The sequence below is a fragment of the Anabrus simplex genome, chromosome 1 (assembly GCF_040414725.1).
Source record: "Anabrus simplex isolate iqAnaSimp1 chromosome 1, ASM4041472v1, whole genome shotgun sequence".
In the NCBI taxonomy this organism is placed as follows: Eukaryota; Metazoa; Arthropoda; class Insecta; order Orthoptera; family Tettigoniidae; genus Anabrus; species Anabrus simplex.
In genome coordinates this window covers 73,873,111-73,896,610 of record NC_090265.1, presented here as the reverse complement: position 1 = coordinate 73,896,610, position 23,500 = coordinate 73,873,111, and the positions used below count along the sequence as shown (strand labels likewise).

The 23,500-nt window shown below is 38.9% G+C and overlaps 1 protein-coding gene across 1 annotated transcript in view; it reads right to left on the bottom strand.

The window, feature by feature from the left end:
- The window catches only part of LOC136886273 (thrombospondin type-1 domain-containing protein 4), a 173,242-nt gene that overhangs the window by 37,790 nt on the left and 111,952 nt on the right, over nucleotides 1-23,500 (bottom strand). The window contains exons 4-11 of the mRNA XM_068229310.1: nucleotides 19,251-19,392; nucleotides 13,539-13,605; nucleotides 13,061-13,266; nucleotides 12,610-12,739; nucleotides 6,041-6,290; nucleotides 4,742-4,918; nucleotides 3,916-4,074; nucleotides 113-292 (exon numbers count right to left, since the gene is read on the bottom strand). Coding sequence (XP_068085411.1) covers nucleotides 113-292; nucleotides 3,916-4,074; nucleotides 4,742-4,918; nucleotides 6,041-6,290; nucleotides 12,610-12,739; nucleotides 13,061-13,266; nucleotides 13,539-13,605; nucleotides 19,251-19,392 — 1,311 coding nt within the window. The remainder of the gene's footprint in view (nucleotides 1-112; nucleotides 293-3,915; nucleotides 4,075-4,741; nucleotides 4,919-6,040; nucleotides 6,291-12,609; nucleotides 12,740-13,060; nucleotides 13,267-13,538; nucleotides 13,606-19,250; nucleotides 19,393-23,500) is intronic.

The following is a 23,500-nucleotide window of genomic DNA, read 5'->3' as shown; positions in this document are numbered from 1 at the left end:
CTTAGTAATAAATTGGCCACTATATTAGGCCTATAATAAAATTTTTAAATATCTGTTAGACATTTTAAGAATTACTTATACCAAGAACTTGCTTTTATTCAAATGTACTTACAGGAGACCAGTCGCTGACATACCACTCAGGACTGCAGTTACTGGCCTCACAAACTCGTTCCGTCTCAGGCTTTAGTGCTGACGGACAGTTCATATCGAGGACAACTCGGTACTGGCTGTGAAGGAATGCTACACATACAGCATCTCTCGTTTGTCGCCCACGACCACACTGCGCAGAACACTGCAACAGACATATTATTCTGATTTTCAAAATATACCTTATGGACTGAATCATCCTTCTTTAACATGGAAAGAAAACTAAATGATAATAAGTTTTGAAAGAGTGACATGTAAGTCAGGGTGAAGTTTGAAGAATTTGTAAATTTAATATTCAATCAAGTTCATTATTGAAATTGTAATTTTGTAATTTGTAATTTTAATTGTAATTTTACAAGTGAAACAACAGTGTTTCCAGTGCCTCTTTTTAATAATGTTAAAATACACTGATAAAATATTTCTTTTTCAAGAAAATATAAATATAAATGGTACAAAAATAAAGCATTCAAAATGGTAACTTTAAAAATAATAATAATGTTACTGTTTTTTACGTCCCTCTAACTACTTTGATGGTTTTTGGAAACGCCGAGGTGCCAGAATTTTCTCCCGCAGGAGTTCTTTTTACATGCAAGTAAATCTACTGAAACAAGGCTAATGTATTTGAGCGTCTTCAAATACCACCGGACTGAGCCAGGATCAAACTTTAAAAATATGTTAATAACCACCACCAGTTAGTTTGTTACCATGGCAAGTGAACAATATTTTCACACTGGTGATGCTCACTGTAGACAGTAATAAAAATCTAAATTTTAGCTTATACTGGAGTGTCTGTTGGCTTTATGTCCATTTACTACTTTTACAGTTTTCGGAGACACCGAGGTGTCAGAATTTAGTCCCGCAGGAGTTCTTTTATGTGCCAGTAAATCCATCGACATGAGGCTAATATATTTGAGGACCTTCAAATACTACTGGTTTGAGCCAGGATCGAACCTGCGAAGTTGGGGTCAGAAGGCCAGCACCTCGAACATCTGAGCCACTCAGTCCGGCAAAAAGTATGTTTCTGAGAAAAAATATTTTAAAGAAACTGCACAGTCATTATACCTTATTCATCACCACCACCAGTTAGTTTGTTACCATGGCAAGTGAACAATATTTTCACACTGGTGATGCTCACTGTAGACAGTAATAAAAATCTAAATTTTAGCTTATACTGGAGTGATTTCCATTCTGGCCCCTTCATATTGCTGCACCCCTATATAATAATATATACCTAGTGCTAGGAGTGACCGAGTACAAGTTTAGCTCGCCTGGTGCAGGTCTTTCTATTTGACACCCATGGGCGACCTGTGTTTGTGGAAGTGGGATGATGATGATGACAATGGGGTAGGGAAAGGGAGAAACACGGTGTTAGCGCATAGCCTACTCCTGTTGAAACATGCTACGAAGCTGATCTCTCATCTCCAACAATAAACCTGTACAACACACGGGGATAGTAGCGTAAGGCTTAGAATCTCCATCTGACGGACAAATCGTCATCAACAGAATCAAATGCCCTCACTAAATAAACACTGGTTTAGAATTGAATCCAGCTTTTGGCACACAATCTAATGGTTAGGAATTGTATACCACCACCTCTCCTAACCTGCTGACCAGCATTCTGAGGGTGATTTTTTTCTTCTTTGTCCATCAGTAGGACTCAATCGGATAATAAAAGTGTCAGACCATAGTGAATGAATGAAAATGTTGTAAATCAGATTGTTTCTGAAACCGAGATATTTGGACCAACTTCATGGGGTGAGCTGCTCAATGATAAAGTAAACTCGTGTTCTCATCCCGAGGTGGTGCAGCTCTTTTCAGGCACACCCCCATTGGAGGTGAGCTGCGTGTACCATTTGAACCATATACCAGCCCTCCTGCCATTCTCAAATTTGTGGCAGTACCGGGAATCGAACCCGGGCCCCCGAGGACGGCAGCTAATAACACTAACCGTTATGCTACAGAGGCGTAATGATGAAAAAAAAACAAACCTAATTATAATATCCTCCATTGACCAATTAAGCAAAACCATGTGTACATTTGTAAGTAGGAAATAATGTGAAATGCTCATTGGCCATTGATAATCATGAAACATTTTAGATTTTGTTGTTTGAAATAATGATGTTTTTATAAAATAAAACAGCTAATAAATAATATTACCCCTTCTTAAGAATCACAATTTATCAACTGAAGTGATGCACAGAAGGCCTGTACAGATTTCAGACGAATTAAGAACACTGTGATCAGAACAAATGAAGAAGTACTGGGCAGAATCAAACAGATGTTGTTGTTGTTGTTGTTTGAGTCATCTGTCCATAGACTGGTTTGATGCAGCTCTCCATGCTTCCCTATCCTGTGCTAACCTTTTCATTTCTACGTAATTGCTGCATCCTACATCTGCTCTAATCTGCTTATCATATTCATTATAAATACACATTCATTCTATCTCTTCTTCTGGTCAAGTTTAGCCAAATCGATCTCCTCTCACCAATTCAATTCAGTATCTCTTCATTCGTGATTCGATCTATCCATTCTCCGAAAATCATAAAAGTAGTTAGTGGGACGTAAAACAAATAACATTATTATTATTCGATCTATCCATCTCACCTTCAGCATTGTTCTGTAACACCACATTTCAAAAACTTATATTCTCTTTCTTTCTGAGCTAGTTATCATCCATGTTTCACTTCCATACAACACTACGCTCCATCCAAAAGACTTTAAAAAACTCTTTCTAATTCCTATATCAATGTTCAAAGAGAGAAAATTTCTTTTCTTAAAAAAGGCCTTCTTTGCTTATGCTAGTCTGAATTTTATGTCCTCCTTACTTCTGCCATCATTAGTTATTTTACTAGCTTCCTTTAAGACTTCATATCCTAATTTAATATTTCCTGCATCACCTAACTTCGATCGACTGCATTCCATTACTTTGGCCATCAGATGTACTGTACACTGTAGTGTAGTGTGCACATTATCACGCAGGATGGATGTCTTGTACAGCTAATGCATCATAGCAGTAGCACTGCTGTAAACAGGTGGTTATACCAATAATGAAACTTTTTCTTTTTCTTTTTTCTTTTTTCAACTTGCTTTATGTCACACCAACACAGGTAGGTCTTATGGTGACAATGGGATAGGAAAGGACTAGGAGTGGGAAGGAAGCAGCCATGGCCCTAATTAAGGTGCCTGGTGTGAAAATGGAAAACCGTGGAAAAACATCTTCACTGCCAAGAGTGGGGTTCAAACCCACTATCTCATGAATGGAAACTGATAGTTACTTAGAACCAAACCATGCTCGGTAAACTTACTCTTTCTTAAATAATAGTTAGACTGAAACAAATACAGTACTGTACTTAGTTATTAGCACATTTAAATAAAAGTTGATATTTCCAATTTTTTAATATTTCACAGTACTGTATGATGAAAAGGATCATTAAAAAAATCTTTCAGAATTGCTTTTCAGGTGTTCCTCCATAAAACATGATAGCACATGATTTTTGGTGATTCTGTTAACCTGGAAATTTCCTTCATTAACATTCATTTCTTCTTTGTTAGCTCCAAGAAGGCCATCTAGCCATAAAAAATATGCCATATAATTTCTTCTCGCTTCATCCCCAAGCCCATATCAGGAAACAGGACTAACGGGTAGACATACAGTTTTGTTGGGAAACAACGATAGAATTCCTAAATGAATGGTGTGATATGGATCAGATCATATATAGACTAGGACCTTATTGTGATGCTTCAAAATGAGAACAATTCTTGGTATACCTGTCCCCAAGGTCCAGTAAACCATTTTCCACTGCACAGTTTGTCACTAGAACAAGCTCGACTGTCATCAGGTCTGGAGGTCTTGTCGCAGGTTTCCTCCTGTCCACTAGAACAGTACACCTTGCGTGTCTGCACTCCTGTGCCACACTCCTCGGAGCACTACAAAGAGACAATAACAGCAAATTCGTACATGAAATATTAAGATATCAAAGTTCAGAAACAGAATGAGCATTTCAACTATATGTAAAAAATCCTCTCAAAATATATGGGCTAATCAAATTATCAACAGAATTTTAAATTTCATTGCCATTGGTACTCTACAGATACTCATATGGTATGTTAAAAGAAATCATTGCATTATTTGTTATGATATCCAATGTGAACAGGGTATATGAGCATTTAGTGGGTTGGTCATATTGATAAATAATTTGAACCAAATAATTTGAATTTGCCCGCAAAGCTATCTGATAGACTAACTTCAGCATCTTATAAAATGACAGCAGCACGAGATATTGATTTTGATTTTCAAATTATTTATCAGTATGAGCAACACTTACACTCATATACCTGGTTCATGTTTTTTCCAATCACCCTGCATATGGATATCAAGCAAATGTTGCAGTCTATCACTTTTGATTCATGAACATACACATAATGGCAATGACATTCTGACTCAGCATGTAAGACTCAGGTAAGTAATCTATGTGTTTATTGACATAAAATTAGAAAATACATTTTTGCTTGGGATACAGAAGAATGCTCCCTCATAAAGGACAAACAAGCATGGACACAGGAAAAGTACTGGTAACCAATGACATGTTATTACCTGCTGGGTCCACTCCGTATGGAACCAGACATGCGAAGATGTTGATGATGGACATGAGCCCATATTGCAGGGCTCTTCATTGGCTGGACGATCAGCTTCAGGACATTTCTCCTCACTGTTAGGTCCAACACATTGCACTAAACGTGATCTTTTGCCTGGACCACATGGAACTGAGCACTAAAATCAATAACAATAATACCTTAGTATAAGTGAAAATTGGAAATTGGTAGCATCATTTCTACTACCAAACATATTTGTTGGAATACCTTTAGATATTATAATATATGCAGTAAATCCTTATTAAGATGTTTCTGCAGTTGACAAGGAAAGAGAATGTGTTAAACGAGAAGAATTAATATCGAATACGTGAATTAAAAGTATCCAACAGGGATATCAAAACTCTTCATACCTTTTGCAACATGTGTGCATTTTATGCCGTGTATGTAAGGATGCAGTCTTAAGGTGAGACATGTTAAAACCATGAGGGAACAAATATGGCAGCCTTTTCCTCTGAGGCTGAACTATTGGGTTATTAAACATTTTCTAGTCACATTCCTTGATTTTTAAGACAATGGGCACAAATAACAATCTATAATAACCACAGGAGAAATTTTGTGCTTTATGATCATGCATGTTACACAGAAATGGACATAAGACAGGAGGGCTACAGTACATACCTTTATAAAACATTTATCTGAATAATGCATCTGGAATATGTGCTTATTGGAAACAACCACACCCATCACCTCACAACTCAATCTTAAAAGTAAATTTTAGTTCCCTCCATAACAGTGCAATAAGGCTTAAACCACTGTAACAAGAATACTCATGTGGGTGACTGTTGTCAACCAGCCTTCATTAAGACAGAACTCAATGACAGTGGGCAATCCAATTAACACAAACTCTAAATACCTAATATTAGGCATTATATGTTTGTGGAAGATTAGCTGAATTTTGGGATGTTTTCCCCACCTTCATTAATAGCTACACTAAAATGTTGCTGCGTTAATGCACTATGTGATGCTCTTGCTATTGGAGATTTCTTGACAAAATGGGGAATGCACATTCATTCAAAGCACTGTCAAAATTTGAAGCCTCTTCAAATCCATTTCTGGACATGTGTCCCCATTCGAAAAATATTTGGTTTGCCGTCTTACACAAGTGTTGTTGGTATTGTTTTAAAACACCTTGTATATCATAATTATTCTTTAATATAGTTCCTTTAGTTTTTCTTAGTGAGTATTTTTTTAGCAAATATTTTTGTGTTTTCTTGTATGGTAGAGTAAGATGTATACTAACCTGGCCCCATTGGCCAACCTGCCAGTGTGATTTCTGAGACTGTCGATTTTGAACATCTTCAATTTCATTTTCATCACATGGAGGTTTGACACATTTCTGAGTGCGAGGAAGATTTGTAGGATTGAGACATGCTCCATTTGCCACTTTCATGGTGAGCGTCGCTGTCACCTCCTGCTGGCAAATCAGGTTTCGGGTCTGAATACCTTCACCACAGGTCACTGAACATTCACTCCATTCACCTCCGACCCATCTGAAACACCACATTTGTACAATACATTTAATATAATCAAGAAAACATTTGTTAAGAATTTAATGTAAATATTTCAAACAATTTTACATTTTAACTTATGACTGAGATATTTCTTCCTTGAGGGTGAGGTTAATTGATAATCTAACTATTTTACAAGTGCTGTATTCCATTTATTTCTTACATTTTTCTAAAATAATAGCCCTAATTTGTAGAAGGTTCATAAACACACATATCATTGCAAATGAACTGTATATGTGTAAGAATTAGGAAGGTGGAGTATTTTGAAACAGTAATGTGCACTCTAGCACCACTAGACTGTAGTTCATTATGTATAACCTGCACGTGGATAATTTGAAAAATACAGTACCTTGGAGAATTTTAAGGTACCGTAGCTACTTAAGCTGTATGTAACAGAGAAGAACAAACCATAAAAAGAATAGTTTTGTCTTTTACATTATGATTTATTTTTTGGAATATTGAATTAAAATTTATTCAATCATCAATCACCATTGGTCTGTATGTAGGGCAGTTGTCCGGGTGGCAGGTTTCCTATCTGTTGTTTACCTAGTCTTTTCTTAAATATTTTCAAAGAATTTGGAAATTCATTGAATATCTCCCTTGGTAAATTATTCCAACCTCAAGCTCCTCTTCCTATAAACAAATATTTGCTCTAATTTGTCCTCTTGAATTCCAGCTTTATTTTCATATTTATGTTTTATTTATCTTTGAAAAACACCACTCAAACTTATTTGCTTTCTAATGTAATTCCACGCCATCTCTTTACTCACAGCTTCGAACATACCGTTTAGTTGAGCAGCTCATTTCCTTTCTCCCAAACTTTCCCAGCCCAAACTTAGCAACATTTTTGTAACGCTACTCTTTTGTTGGAAATCGCCCAGAACAAATCAAGCTGCTTTTCTTTGGATTGTTTCCATTGCTCAAATCAAGTAATCCTGGTGAGGGTCCTATACACTTATCAGAGACTTATATACCCTCTCCTTTACATCCTTATTACAACTACTATATACCCTCATAACCATGTGAAAAGATGTGTAACCTTTATTTATAATCCTGTTAATGTGATTATCCCACTGAAGACCTTTCCCCATTAACACCAAAGTATTTTCAGTGCTCCCCATGAAAAATTATTAGTAAAACTCAGACCTAAGATAGACCTATTTGTAATTCAAATACTGTATTTATATAAATCTCTAATTTATAGCTGCAGTATTAATGAATATATTGGAAAACAGAAAAGTATCAAAATATTGATTGTTACCGGTATGCAGATTGAGAGTGAAATAAGATAGTGGTGTAATAATACAGGAACATTCTTTTACCTATGCAGGGGATTGTCACTTGCCTGGTCACCAGCACTGCAAGTTTGTCTCCTGCCAAACACTTCATCGTAATATGCTTCTCAGTGCCACAAGTTCCCCTCCTTTGCAGTCTGCTGAGAGCTTTATCAGTGTAAGGTTCAGTTCAGTCAAGTGTTTACATGTTTAGTGCTCAGTGTGTTGTTCCAATGCCATTTTCATTATGTGAGCATGTGTACATACATAGTACCTTCATAAAGTACATGAAATCTTGTGCGAGAACACTCTACGACTCAGTGCCGGGTGAACGCTGACCGCATTACGCCAAAGTGCTTGGTAGGAGACAGGCTGACAAGGCAGGCGACCGGGTGAGCGACAATCCCCTGCATCGGTAAAAGAATGTCCCCGTAGATACAGTTGAAGATGATACAGGGAGGAGAGGAAAAAATGCAGAGAAATATTGGAAGCATTAAAAGAGTTGTGGAGAAACAGGCCAAGATGGGAGTACTTTATTCATAACCTGGTCCAGGAGACAACTGGAAATAGTAACTGAAGAAGAAGAAGAAGAAAAAGAAGAAGAAGACGAAGAATCTAATGATACATGTTTTTCAATGCCTATAAATGTGTCCATGTTGTAAAAGTGTATCAGAAGAGACTGTTCAACATTGAGCATAATGTACCTTGGTATATTTTTTGTTCTGGTTTGTGCTGCTGTCTAGCCAACTCAACCAAACTCTTGTTTTTCTGATTTGTTAACAAGCATGGATGCTATAGATGAAACAAAATCTTTAGCATCAAAAGTAAATTCATTTTGCTCATTTTTGTATGCGTTGTAAGATAGAAATGAAAATTTATTTGTTACTATAAGCACCTGTAGTGTGTTTTTTATCTTTTGGCTTCTGGTGAGTAAATGCATATGCTGATTTTAGTAATTTATGATAACCTCTAACTTACGGAGCCATATCTGTGCACGATGATTTAAAAATCGGTATTATGTAGAAGTGGTAGGGGTTACCGTGTGTAGTATTCTACCGTGGAATACAAATCACCATTTATCTTCCAAAATATTAAAATATTACATAACCCCAGGTCTAGCTCCCCCGCCCCTCCCTCCTGCAAACTATCCTATTGGCTATTGTACCTCGGGACACACAACATTGTGTACCATGGTAAGTGGTGCACGATGTTATACTTTGTCTGTAGAATTAAGTTGGGTATCCAAAGGGCTCCAGTTGATCCACATGTCTTGAAGAAAGTGATTAAAGCAGTTATGGTTTCTCCAGAAACCAAAATTTCTATCATAGAAGCTTGTAAAGCTTGTGTGTGAAGTGTGAAGCTGTGTGAAGTTTGCTCTCTTTTAAAGTACTGGTAAACTTTTGAAATGCTGAAGCTGAAACTTCCAGCTATAACCCAAGATTAGACTGCAGGAAAGCTAGAAGAAGTACATTTGTTGAAGTTCATACAAACACTTGCAAAATTGAATTGTTATTAGACCAAAAGGGGTGTTGAGGCGGCCATACACGAGTGGAATTTCCTCAAGGTTCGGCCTGAACAGTCCAATCCGTGAAGAATTCCTCAACGTGTTTGGGGGGTGTCCTTGGGGCCGCACTGGGTGCGAGAGATCCAAAAATCCCGAACAAAATTCAATTCTTTTCCGCCTTGAGGCCAAGCAGGCTGGATTTTCCCAGTCTCTTGCTGCGTGTATGTGTTGACGGCAGTAGGCCTTCAGGTTTTGTGAAGTGAAGTGATTGTCGGGAGTGTCCTACAATCTACAATCATCATGTCTCAAGAACTTTTAACAGTATTTATACAAATACACCAGCATGAACCTTTCTTGTGGCAAGTAAGTTCAAAAAATTACCATGATGAAAATTATTTGCAACACCACGTGAACAACCAACCACCACCAGTCAACCCGGAGTTGAACCTTGAGAAAATCCCCAAGGCCTTTTCCTTCAGGATTTCCTCTCTGTGTGTGGGCAAGGGTTCGGTTGAGGAAATCCCCAAGGAAATCCCGGAGGCTTTTTCCTTGAGGATTTCCCATATGTGTATGGCTAGCTGTAAGGGCCATGGGCACCCATGCCAGGGGGCAATATTTTTCTTTCAAGAAAATGATTTAAAAATTGGTATTATGTAGAAGTGGTAGGGGATACCGTGTGTGGTATTCTACTGTGGAATACAAGTCGCCATTCATCTTCCAAAATATTAAAAATATTACATACCCCCAGGTCTAGCCCTCCACCCCCCCCCCCCCCTGCAAACTATCCTATTGACGCCCATGTTAAGGGCCCGTGGAAACAATTATTGCAAGTCATAGATTAAAAAAGAAATGGCTTGGCCAAAGGAGTGGAAAAGCTATATTTTTGATATCTGCAACAACCGAGTGCAAATACAGCTCAGAAATAGTCCTCCTCATATGTTTTATGAAATATATGATTTAGCAAAAAAACGTTCTACATGTTTTTCTGAAAGTAGTGTATCTGTAATAATGGTTAATGATGACAAATACATTTAAAATTAATCTAATATATTTGATTACAGTGATTTCCCATCTATATTACCTGTGTTCAGAGCTATAAGAGGGTATTATGTAGAAGTGGTAGTGATTAATAAAGTTTTCCTAGATTTTAAGGGTGTGGGAAGTTAACTTCATGCCTCTAAAGTTTCCATATTCATGAATATCACCTTTTTTTTATAGAAAGATATTTATAGGCTTCTTCTCCATGCATCAGGAATAGAGTCACATGTAAATATATTGTTAAATAGACCTGTCAACCGTGTCATTCCATACTCACCAAGCATTCTACTCGAGGGCATTCTTCCACTTTTCATGATATTACTGAATCTATCATAAGGTTACTGCCATTAACACAATATAAGAATAGTCCAAGGTGTGTTGTCAGATGGTCCGTAACTTACATTGATTAGAACGGAGTTCAGTGCCGATCAATGGTGTATGCCAACTCTAACGTATACATGTCTGTGATGGCCTTAACATACTACTCTGGGACATTCTGTGCTCTTAGAGCTTCCCACATGACATCTTTGGGTTCTTGGTCAAAAGCCTTTTTCAGGTCTTGTTTGTTCACTCTAGCTGGTCCTTTTTTTTGCTCACTCTAGCCAGTCTAGCAAACTCCATCATTACACTAATGGCAATTGTAGTGCCCCTACGTGGAGTATACCCATACTGGTTTTGGTAAGCTTGATGATCTGATGTAGGTGCTGATTAATAAAGTGTTCCTAGATTTTAAGGGTGTGGGAAGTTAACTTCATGCCTCTAAAGTTTCCATATTCATGAATATCACCTTTATTTTTATAGAAAGATATTTATGGGCTTCTTCTCCATGCATCAGGAATAGAGTCACATGTAAATATATTGTTAAATAGACCTGTCAACCGTGTCATTCCATACTCGCCAAGCATATTCCAAACTTCAGGAAGCACTTGTTCTGGGCCTGTGCATTTGTGAAGTTTCTTTGCAGATACTGCCTTAGTTACTTCTCATTTTGTGATTCATATCATTGGACCTACCTTGGGCATTTCAGCTTACATTTTTGAGCCAAGGAAACTCTTCATTCAGTACCAGCATATGCCAAGTTCATTGTCAGAAATGAGAAGTTTTTCACTACTCTCTTTGAAATACTTGGTCATTTGGAAATCTTTTGTTTTATGTTTTCTATATCTAGCAACTTTCAAAAATGTATGTATTTTCCTCTGCTATTTCTAGCTGCTGGCACAACTCTTCACTTGATATCACTCTTTCTCTTGCTCTTACTCTTCTGGCAAGTTTCTTTGCTTGTTTATGGGCTTTTACTTTGACCTCATCTGCACCCATTCTCTGCCAGTTCTCTTAAACTTCCTCTTCTTGTCTGGTACAATCTCTTTTACAGTAACATTCCACTGCCATGTTTCCTTTCCACTGTTCAGGACACCCTTTGATACATCTAATATTCCTTTGGCTTCCTCAGGAAATAAAGATTAAATCAAGCTAATGCAATGAGCTCCCAGTTGCGATCAATGATATTCAAAGAAGTCAGCTCCCTGATGAAACTATCATTACATCAGTCTGTTTCCAGACCAGTTTTGATGTATGAGAGTGACAGCTGGGTGGACTGAGGATATCTTATTCATAGGTTAGAAGTAACAGACATAAAAGTAGTGAGAATGACTGCTAGTACTAACAGGTAGGAACAAGGACAGGAGGGTACTCTGAATGAGAAGATAAAAGCTAAGTTAGGAATGAACTTGATGGATGAAGCTGTACGCATAAACTGGCTTTGGTAGTGCAGTCATGTGAGGTGAATAGAGGAGGGTAGGTTACTTGGTAGAAGTAGAGGGAGACCAAGATGATGATGGTCAAAGTCAGCTTCTAATGATTTAGAAAAGAGAGGTATGGAATTAAATGGGACCACAGAGCTGGTTACAAATAGAGGATTGTGGAGGCATTTAGCTAATTCACAGACACTTGCAGACTGAATGCTAAAAAGGTATAATTGTATATAATGAAGTATGTATCAATATATGTTCCCTGTGCAATATTTCTTGAACTTTGACAACAGGAAAGTGATTTCCTGGTAAGGTGGATTGTTTGAAGATATTGTATCATACTCTTTATAGAAAATTCTCCATTTTTCTGGTGCAACAAATGCCACTTAATTTTTTCTGACTTAACTTCTATTCATTTTAATGGCAGACTTAAGTGAGTAATGATGTTGAAGTTCTTTCAACTATTTTTGATCAGCCATCCTCAGTAATTACCAACTTTCAGGAAAGGGAACACTATTGTATGAAGAGAATATTAGCTCTGGATAATGGCATTTTATTTATTAATTAAATTATTTATGTTTTATAAAGTGGCAAAGTTAGGGCATTTGCCCCTCTCATAGACTTAAGTTTTGCGATATTGTATAGCCTGTAGTAACTTGGACAGAATATAAGAATTAATTCATGTTGTGAATGTTGACTAATTATTTGATTACAACTTTAATTATAATCCCACTTACTCTGCAGGACAAGGCTTGATGTTACAGCGAATGACTTGTGGGTTAGGCCTCTCTTGAGATGCACATCGCCTGTCAGGAACCATCTGCTGGTTATGTTCTCGAACACATGATGTGATTGTCGTTTGCACACCTGAAATGGGGTACCAATGTTACTTTGTTAGATTACCATATTACTGAAGAAAGTTGGCATCGGGCAAGGAAATGTAAGGACTGTGAAGGACGCAAAAATTGAAGTATTCCTGGGTCTCTGAAACCTAATATTATCGGGTTTGTAATATGGTACAAGATGAACAAGGAAAGTCAGGTAGGAAGCAAAGGAAGATTCAGAAGGCACAAAGTATTTGCCACACTCATTTAAAATTGAAAATGCAGTTATATTGCAAATTTGAGTGTTTGGTTCTTTGAAGATTCGTTGATGTTCAAGTAACTTATAATTGAAATTCGAACGTACCGCCACCGCAAGTCTTCGTGCACTCCGTGAAGCCGATCGTCTTCCACGTGAACTTGCGTTTACGGCCGCGGTTGCGTGGTTGTGGCTTGTGAGCTTCATCTCCGATCGGTGCTGCATTCTGGTGACCAGGATTGTGAGGCGTTCGACTCTGCGATTCTGTTCCCAACACTCCGCTGCCATAAGGGTACAGGGCGTGATTGTCAGGCCTGAAATTCAGATTAAATTTAATGTTCTTCAAGGCTGTTTTTAGAAAGTACAGTATAGGGTCTATTTTATAGGGAAAAAAGTTTTAGGGAATGGAAAATTGAAGTTGAACTTACAATGCACCTATATTTTGATGGGAAGAATTGCTTCGAGTTGTTTTTATGTACGGCAACTTAGGATACTCTCATAAACATAATCGAAATTAAACTCTTACATGGAAGTAATACAGTAATTCAATTATGCGATTTCAATTCATAGTAAGCAAATAACTTACCTTTTTTCGGTGCCGTCGTAGCTTTTGCCTTCCTTCCCACTTGAACTATCTGTGGAATGACCAATGCCTGAAACAATAAATGGGACAATAGTTTTATTTCAGTTGTTTAAGTTTTGAATATACAGTAATATGCAGTATTAACTAAACTGACCAAATCGGATTTTTATAATATATCTTAAAATGGCGCAATCATCATTCATAAGAAGAATTATAAATACAAAATCCACAGTTATAGCCCTTCAGGCAAGCAACTCAATGTTGAAAGCATCCCAGTGATAACCAGCTACGAATTTTAGGTAAATACAGTAAAATATAATAAAGTATGAGAATGTATTCTTTAATATTATTCCTAAAAATTACAATCCTTTTCTTAATCATCGTTATCCGGTCGATTAGATCAAGACCAACTACAATCCTCAGACCTCAAGGCAGGTTTCGATTAATGGCAATATGGCCGTGGGTGCGGGCCAGGCGTAGGTTAAATGTGATTGTAGATACGAGTTTAAAGCAGTAATTGTGAAATAGATATTTCGAGTGGGCATATGATCGTACTTCGTGATTTTCAATACTGATACGGAAGTATTTGTGTCTCCAGTCGCTTTTACGTGGAAGCTTAAAATACCTGTAGGTTAATTAATTCGTGTTTCAACGTGGTACCGTACAGGTTATGGTTTGTTTATCATTGTGTTTGAGAAGTGGTGTTATAATTATTGGCGTTTACTTAGAATGGAGTGTGCTGTATTGTGTACCTCTCTGCAGGTCAAATTACGGAAATTCTTCGCGTATGTCTGCCCTCTCCATTTCGAGAGAAATGGATTCGGTGCATTGATAGGGAAAATTTTGTTGTAAAAAATGAACTTGTCTTGTGCATCAAATATTTTACTCTAAGTTCATTGTCCGCAAAGATATTATATTTCCCGTTGAGAATAGTGAACCTATTCGCTTCCCTAGGAAATATCTTAAATTGTCCACTGAGACCTGTCTCTTGCATAACATTTATTTACCTCGAGGAGGAAGGTGCCCTAAAAAACATGAACAGCAACTTCCACTGAGAGACGAAGTAGCATTTAAACATTGGTGTGAAGATGATACAGATATTTTCAGCCTTTTAAGACAAAAATATGAGTCCATTCAACGTGATTGCGAAATATTATAATGTTCTCAAGACCTACAGTAGATATTCCATCAATATGAAAGTGACGAGTAACCTAGAAGTGCAAGTGCATTTTAAAATTATTGCTTTACTAGCAGAAAAATTAAATTTGATATTAGGATGTTACGGGCAAGGCAACCTCAATTGTGAGAGATAGAGAAAATGTGAAATTCTGGGTAGTCGCCTTGGTAATTACAGAGGGAGTAGTATTGAAATGAGTGACATAATCTTTATTTTGGGGATATTTCTGAAAAATAGAGCCCATGTTTTAGCCTTGTATTCACCTTTGAAAGTAACATTAATTGTTCAAGTGATGTGTGGAAGTGTGATGTTTCTTCGTCAAAAATTATAAAGGACTGTGTAAAAATTCTGGCCAGTAATTTTATCAACAATTATACAATCTCAAATGAAAAATTGCCAAGAAACTTCAAAAGAGGAGTTGTAGGATGTGTGTAGTGCTATTTTTAGTCAACTCAATATTTTGGTGAATGATGCATAATAGGATAGCCTAATGCGTCACAGTGTTAATGTTCGGAAAACTACTTATTTGTTTGGTGCTGTGTCGATTTTTTCTTAAGTCCGTATTCGTGTTTTCAACGAAGTGACATTTGTTAGGCGTGGATAACTTGTTGTTTATTGTAATGCTTTTTTCTGTTGCCAGTTATTCAACGTCACACTAACACATTAAAAGTTCTCGGTGACGGAAGGATAGGAAAGAGGTAGGAGTGGGAAGGAAGCGGTCGTGATCTTAATTAAGGTACAGCCTCAGCATTCGCCTGGTGTGAAAATGCGAAGCCACGGGACAGCATCTTCAGGGCTACGACGATGGGATTCGAACCCCTCCCATCTTCCGAATGCAAGATCACAGCTACTCAACCCTGACCGCGCGGCCCTGAAGATGGTTTTCAGTGGTTTCACATTTTCAAACCAGGCAAATGCCGGGGCTGTGCCTTAATTAAGGCCGCGGCCGCTACCTTCCCACTCGTAGCCCTTTCCTTCCATCCATCGCCAAAACCTTTCGATGTGATAGTGGACGTTAAACAAGAAAAAAATCCTCTAGATAAAGAGCACGTAAAATTACTATTTCTCTTTTACGTATCAAATGCTGTTTTTTAAAATCCTTCAATAAATCTTTTCGTACTGCAATATTCTCACGACCATTATTAGGTTACTCCTCGCCACGTCAGCTTTGGCCTGGTACGGCAGCCATGTTTTTTCTGTATTGTGGTCTGAGTATTGTAGTTGGTCTTGATTAGATTAGCAGTATGCTTTTTTCTACCACTACGAGCGCTGATGTGAGTCAATGCACTATTTCACTTAAGCACCACTACGAGCGCTAATGGAAGTCAATGCAGAGTTTCACTTAAGCCCTTATAACTACATTCGGTGTGGCCATTTTCCAAAATATGAGAAACGCTTCAGGGCATTGAACCAAGGAACACATTACTGAAAGAATTATATAAATAAGTTAATTTGGCTAGGATTTGAATAAAAAAGAAAACGAGTAAAGAAACAAGATATTTAAGTTAGGCTGTTCTTCCAGAACTGCATTTAGGCCGGAAGTGATTTTCGATTTTTTCCTTTTTTAGTTTGTTAGGTATCCAAGACTCACAACTCGAAATCGTTGCCTTGGGCGAAATATATGAGCCCATAACCTTCACCAAGAAGAAGAAGAAACCGTTGCCTACGTGATACACAAGGCCTGGAAATGCTGGCCAGCTGGTGGGTTCGCGGAGAGTTTCGAAATACGCCACTCGATGTCATCTTTATGGGCTGACCTACACAATGCTTTTAAATGGGAGAGAACGCAAGTATGTTGATATTCACCTGATAAACTCATAAAAATGTTGTAAGGAACGGAAAAGTTTACAAAAAATGAATAGGTTTAAATCAGACAATACTTATTTCGTACCGGTCACTCTATAATATTACGAAGAATCGTTTACATTTTCAAGATGTCCCAGTCTCTCCCTCATTGTAGCCATGTATCCCTGTGTGGAAGTTTTAAGCAAACATCTGATTAAATTGTAACCATTAGGCGCTTTTCTATGTCACACAGCAGTTTTTTTTCAATGTAGTACCACCAAATTTAATGTTGTTCCTTACGTATGGGTCTAGCTGCTCAACAAGAAACAATTAATTTAAATCACCTTTACTGGCATATTTTTACAGTTTCATTGTTTTACTTTCTTGTGTAATTTTCTTGCTTTTACCGTCTTCTCATATTTTAATTCTTTTGGTTCTGTCGAAGCTTATAAATTACTTTCTTATATCTATCAGTTGAGTTCCTCAGCAAGATAGAGTTCCTTCTGTTTCTATTGTATTGAGCTCTTCGGGATGCTTTTGGAGTTAGGGTGGACACTAGAATTGCTACTTTGGTCATAGAGGGTTGAGGTGATTCCCGTAGGTGAACTGCCATTGACTGAATTCTTTCTGGCTTAGATGAATCTAATCTGGGGTAGGATCACTTCTGCGTTTGATACATATTTGTTTATAAGTGGGATAACCACTAAATATGGATGACTGAGCTCGATAGCTGCAGTCGCTTAAGTGAGGCCAGTATCCAGTTTTTGGGAGATAGTAGGTTCGAACCCCACTGTCGGCAGCCCTGAAAATTGTTTTCCGTGGTTTCCCAATTTCACACCAGGCAAATGCTGGGGCTGTACCTTAATTAAGGCCACGGCCGCTTCCTTCCCACTCCTATCCCTTTCCTGTCCCATCGTCGCCGTAAGGCCTATCTGTGTCGGTGCGACGTAAAACAACTAGCAAAAAAAAAAAAAAAAAGAATATGGATGATATTTTATTTGGAAGAAGCCTCTTATTTGTGGGGCTAATATTAAAACCAGATTCAAGGAAATGCTTGCTATACACTTTCGGCGGTCTTGTTTGTAAGCATAAAATAACTTTTTTTGCCTTACCTCGAAACGGCAATTTTCCACTTCTCGCGTAATGTTGGATCAGTAAGAAGCAGATGGAACATCACATATTTTTCTTTCTTTGCACTGTTTGAAGTAGATCTTGGATCACAGCAATGCACCCTTTTTAATACTTTACTCACATTTCCATAATGTGCAAGAAATATTACATTACATGATTTGGCTCTACAATAATTATCACAGTATTGACAGTCACATCACACTATTCGTCACTGCCATAAAAAGCTAACGGTAGATTTGGTGTGTTAGTATAGAAGTAGACGAAGAAACAACCTATACATTTTTACTACTATTAAACATTTTCATTCTGTACCCTGACGGAGTAAGGCGGGCTTCCTAGAGCGTTACGCACTTTCTCAGACCAAGGAGATTTGAAGCCGTGATTTAAGGTGCGAAGGTGAGGAGCTGGCGCCCTGGCCTATAAAAGGATATGTCCCAAAATTTGCCTTACAGGAGAATGGAAAACCACGGAAATCATTCTCAGGTTAGCCAACGGTGGGAACCAGAACCTCCGCCTCCCAGTCCCAGAGCTGCAAGGCTAGTAAAACTAGCCGCTGTTAAGCTGAAATCCACTCTGCTCAGTCAATATAAATTATATGAATAATCTACAAAAATAGTGGCCGATGACCTAGATGTTAGGCCCCTTTAAACAACAAGCATCGTCATCATCAAAATAACCGAGCCGATCGAAACTAACTTATAGACGGAATAAGATATAACATTATTAATGTTGTAATTAATGAAGGAACAACGATAGCAGGATGGATCTATAAGGGTTCTATAATTCGTACAGCTATAGCACGCAAAAAGATGCTGCAAAAATCATTAATAAACTGCAAACATATCACACATGTAATGAGAATCTTACTCCAAGTTAGGTTCTAATACACTGTCAACAGCCCACAACCCTGACATCTACCGGTGGGACTACAAACCCAAAGTGTCCCACTATTCTGGCGGAAAATCGCCCGTTCTTCCAGGCCTTGTGTATTACGTAGGTAACGCTTGAAACCTTTCTCCGCCATTTATCCTTTCAACTGTCGGCACATTGAGAAAATTGTTTAATTTTACGTTTTTCGTAGTGTAGTTCATTTTAATAGAACGGTTTTGTATACCGGTATTAACATTCTTACTACAACCATGATCCTTGAAATAAACCTACATGAAATATTTATAAAAATACAATTATACCATATGACATGCTGAGAGGAGTATTACGTCTCACCGAGTTACCGGAATTTTGTCCCTCAGAAGTTTTTTAACGTGCCGATAAATGCATCGACATGAGGGTGACTTATTGGAGCACCTTTAAATACCGCCGGACTGAGTCGGCATCGAATCCGCCAACTTTTGCTCAGAAGACCAGAACTCTACTACATCAGGTACTCATCCCGGTAGAAGAATATTAGTTCTTAAAATGGGATAACTTTTACAAGTATAGCAGATGGAACTACTGTAGTGACACATTCCATTAAATACTGACCGACTAAATGTACATCGTACTTCCAGAACTCAATTCATTTATCGACTCTTTGACTAGAAGACTAACATTGCAAAATATATTGGTTCTCTCTATATAAAAATATTTATTTTTCAGTTATCTGTAGAAAGTAATGAGCGTACCTGGTGGTAATGGCACAGGGGCGGGCGCTATAGCAGGGACAGCAGAGGCAGGAGCTGATCCCGTACCAGGCATAAGAGCGTCCATCTTCATGGGTAGCATGTACTCGTACTTAATCCCAGGATTAGGCTGCTGGTAGATGACCTGAAATACGTGCAGACTCATATCAATATACTGTATTGTCAATCCATCAGTCAAAGAAGTCAGTGGGCTACACAATGTGGGCAAATATATTCTTTCTACTTTCATCTACGAGTCTTATTACGATGGGGTTTAGATGTAGTTTTCACCATGAATTATTCCATTTCAAGTACTCGAGTTTCAACTGTATTCAACAATATCTTCAGCCTAGAAATACAACAAAAATATCACGCTAAGTTTTGTTATATAAATGCGGACACTATAGATAGCCTTACAAACTAAGGTGCATAAAAATATCAAACATAAAATAAGAAACATATATTTTTTCAAACCGCTGAACAAACCTTCTGTAGTGTGAACGTTAGACGTCAACACAAGTTACAGACAAATGGGAATCGGGTACCAGAGATAAGTTCTCTCTTTGAGTCCAACCCTTCGTTAGGGTGTAGTGGCATCACACGACAAGTCTGTTGGTGATCTGCCTCCAGGAGTCTCTGCTTTGGGCATGGTGACTTGCTTGCTCTAAGCTCATCCTGGTCAAGCTCTTGATCGGGTCCATCCATCGTAGCGGTGCACGTCCTCTAGGTGTTCGGCTGTCAAATTTTTCCTCTATGATAAGTGTTTCCATTGCCTCCTGTCTCCTGGCAATACGACCAAAATATCTGAGTTGTTTTAAGGGTCGACAGTCTTGTTCTGATGCCAAGCTGTTGCAGGATCGATTCATTAATACGGTGCGCTGTCCATGGTATTCGCAGTAATGGTGCATAGGTCGCGATAGAGAAGATCAGAGTTCGAATGAGGGTGAGCTTCGTCTTGGAAGTGATGGAGGTGTCCTTCCAGATGCGAGTCAGTTTTGTTGTTGAATTTCTCGCAATCGCAGTGCGCTTACAGATCTCAGGTTCACAGTCTCCGATATTTGTGACAATAGATCCCAGATACTTGAAGCGTCTGACAACCTCATAATCAGCAATTCTTGTCATGGCAGGTCTGTTGTTATTAAAACGATCTACAATCATCACTTCGGTCTTTTTATTGTTGATTTCAAGACCATATTCTCTGCTTCGCTCGTCTAACCTCTGCATGATGGTTTCTGGTTCTTGATCATCTCTTGCAATTATCACAGTGTCATCCGCATATCTGAGATTTTTCTGCCACCAACTGTGATGCCGTCACTCCAATCTTCGAGAATCTCTCTCATAATGTACTCTATGCCGTCACTCCAATCTTCGAGAATCTCTCTCATAATGTACTCTATGCCGTCACTCCAATCTTCGAGAATCTCTCTCATAATGTACTCGATGCCGTCACTCCAATCTTCGAGAAACTCTCTCATAATGTACTTACTATAAGTTATTCATTGAATAGAAGGGGCAGGGAATGCAAGCTTGTCGCACTCCAGCGGTAGTAGAAAAGATGCCTGCGAAGTTGTCCCCATGTAGGTGGGGGCGGTAGGTTAACACCCACGATATCCCCTGCCTGTCGTAAGAGGCGGCTAAAATGGACCCCAGCAGCTGTGAACTTTGGAGCTTGGATAGGCGACCACGGGACCCTTAGATGAGTCCTGGCATTGCTTACACTTACTTGTTTCAGGCTCCTTACTTTCATCTGTCCTATCCGACTTCTCTTGGTCAACTCTTGTTCTTTTCCGACCCAGACGCTATTAGGTTTGCAGGGGTTAGGGAGTCTTTTATTTTCACGCCCTTCGTAGCCCTTGTCTTTCTTTGGCCGATATCTTCATTTTTCGAAGTGTCGGATCCCTTCCATTTTCCCCTCTGATTAGTGTTATATAGAGGATGGTTGCCCAGTTGTACTTACTCTTAAAACAATAATCACGACCACCACCACTCTGAGAAGTTGCTATTAACTCTGACTGCCGCAGTGTTCGAAGAGTACAGTTGTCGAATCTGGTACACTAAATGTCTCGACGTCCCTATCTCAATGAGTATACCCCAGAGCTTTGACCATTTCACCTTGTCGAAGGCTTTCTTGTAGTCCACGAAGCAGAGCGACATCTTGATACTGTACTCCCTTGTCTTCTCTGTGAACTGCCGGGTGTTTAGGATCTGCTCACGAGTTCCTTTGTCTAGAACAAACCCGGGTTGTTCCTCTGATATTTGTGGAAGTAAGAAGGTTTTCAGCCTCTCGTTCAGCACCGTGAGCATGATTTTACTGGCATGGGACATGAGGGCTATCGTTCGATAGTTTGCACAGTAGAGTGGAGAGACTTTCTTGAACAGTGGTACGAAGATGGAATGGCATCACTGGTCCGGCTAATTTCAAGATGTCCATATCTCCTGACTAACCTGTGGAGGATGTCGACACCTAGGTCACCCATGTTCTTTAGGATTTCAGCAGTGATTCCATCTTGGCCTGGTGCTTTCCGGTTCCGGAGATTTTTTATTGCACGTTCCACTTGTTCTCTAACGATGGTTGGTTCAGTGTCGGTTGGGTTCTGGTGACCTGGCATTGGTTGTGGGTCATCAATGAACAGCTTGATGCAGTATTCTCCCCATACTTGAGCGATGCCCGCTGCTTTTATGATGATATTCCCTTGGTCGTCTTTAATAATCTGCGTCTTAGGCATAAATTCTCTTGCTAAGTATTTTACCTTGTCGTACAGTTCTGCGCTGTGATTTTTGGTCGCATGTGCCTCTAGTTCTGCACACGGTTTCTTAATATGTTCATTCTTGCCTCTTCTACAAGCGTGTTTGATGTCATTGTTCATTTTTTCCATTAGTCGTCCTTGTTCTGGATCTGTAACTGTGAGCCGGATGTAAGTCTCATTTCAACCAGTGCCAAAGTTTCGTCATTCATCCAATGTTGTCGATTCACTCTGGTGTTCACCTTTGGTACCTTGCTCGGTGCATCTGTGATCCATTCTTCAATTCTCTTCCAAGCCATGTCACAATTTTCCTCTAGGTCAGGTAGTCCAGTGCTTCGGAGTGTTTCTTGGAAAGTAAATGGCTCAGGGGCCGTTAACTTTTTCGACTTTATTTTGACCACTGGTTTACTCAGTTTGGTTCTAAGGTAGGCCCAGAGTAGACGATGATCCGATCCGCATTCGGCACTAGGTTTTGTTTTCACATTACGGAAGGAGGTTCTCCATCTTTTATCGACAAGGATATAATCAATTTGGTTCCTAAAATGTCCGTTCGTGGAGGTCCACGTAAAGAGACGACATTCGTGGTGTTTAAACATGGTACTCATAATGGAAAGACTGTTGTCGGTTGCAAACTGTATCAACCGGAAATAAGTTAAAAGGGTGAAAACGTAAAATCACAGAGTATTCAGGGAAGAAAAGTTGTACATTCATACATGTCTCTTGGTTATTTTGACATGTGTTATGGCTAGGGGTCATTCGAAAATTTGTGTGACGTAACGCGACAAAATGTGTGACGGAAGTGTAACCATAGCAACCGTGGAGGCCGTGATGTAAGGTGTGTATCAGACAATGTTACCTAGGAGCTGTGCAGTCAGTGATGTAAGGTGTGTATCGGACAATGTTACCTAGCAACCGTGTAGTCAGTGATGTAAGGTGTGTATCGGACAATGTTACCTAGGAGCTGTGCAGTCAGTGATGTAAGGTGTGTATCGGACAATGTTACCTAGCAACCGTGCAGTCAGTGATGTAAGGTGTGTATCGGACAATGTTACCTAGGAGCTGTGCAGTCAGTGATGTAAGGTGTGTATCGGACAATGTTACCTAGTAACCTTGCAGTCAGTGATGTAAGGTGTGTATCAGGCAATGGGCAATGTTACCTAGGAGCTGTGAAGTCAGTGATGTAAGGTGTGTATCGGACAATGTTACCTAGCAACCGTGCAGGCCGTGATGTAAGGTGTGTATCAGATAATCTTACCTAGCAACCGTGCAGTCAGTGATGTAAGGTGTGTATCAGACAATGTTACCTAGCAACTGTGCAGGCCGTGATGTAAGGTGTGTATCAGATAATCTTACCTAGCAACCGTGCAGGCCGTGATGTAAGGTGTGTATCAGATAATCTTACCTAGCAACCGTGCAGTCAGTGATGTAAGGTGTGTATCAGATAACCTTACCTAGCAACCGTGCAGTCAGTGATGTAAGGTGTGTATCAGACAATGTTACCTAGCAACT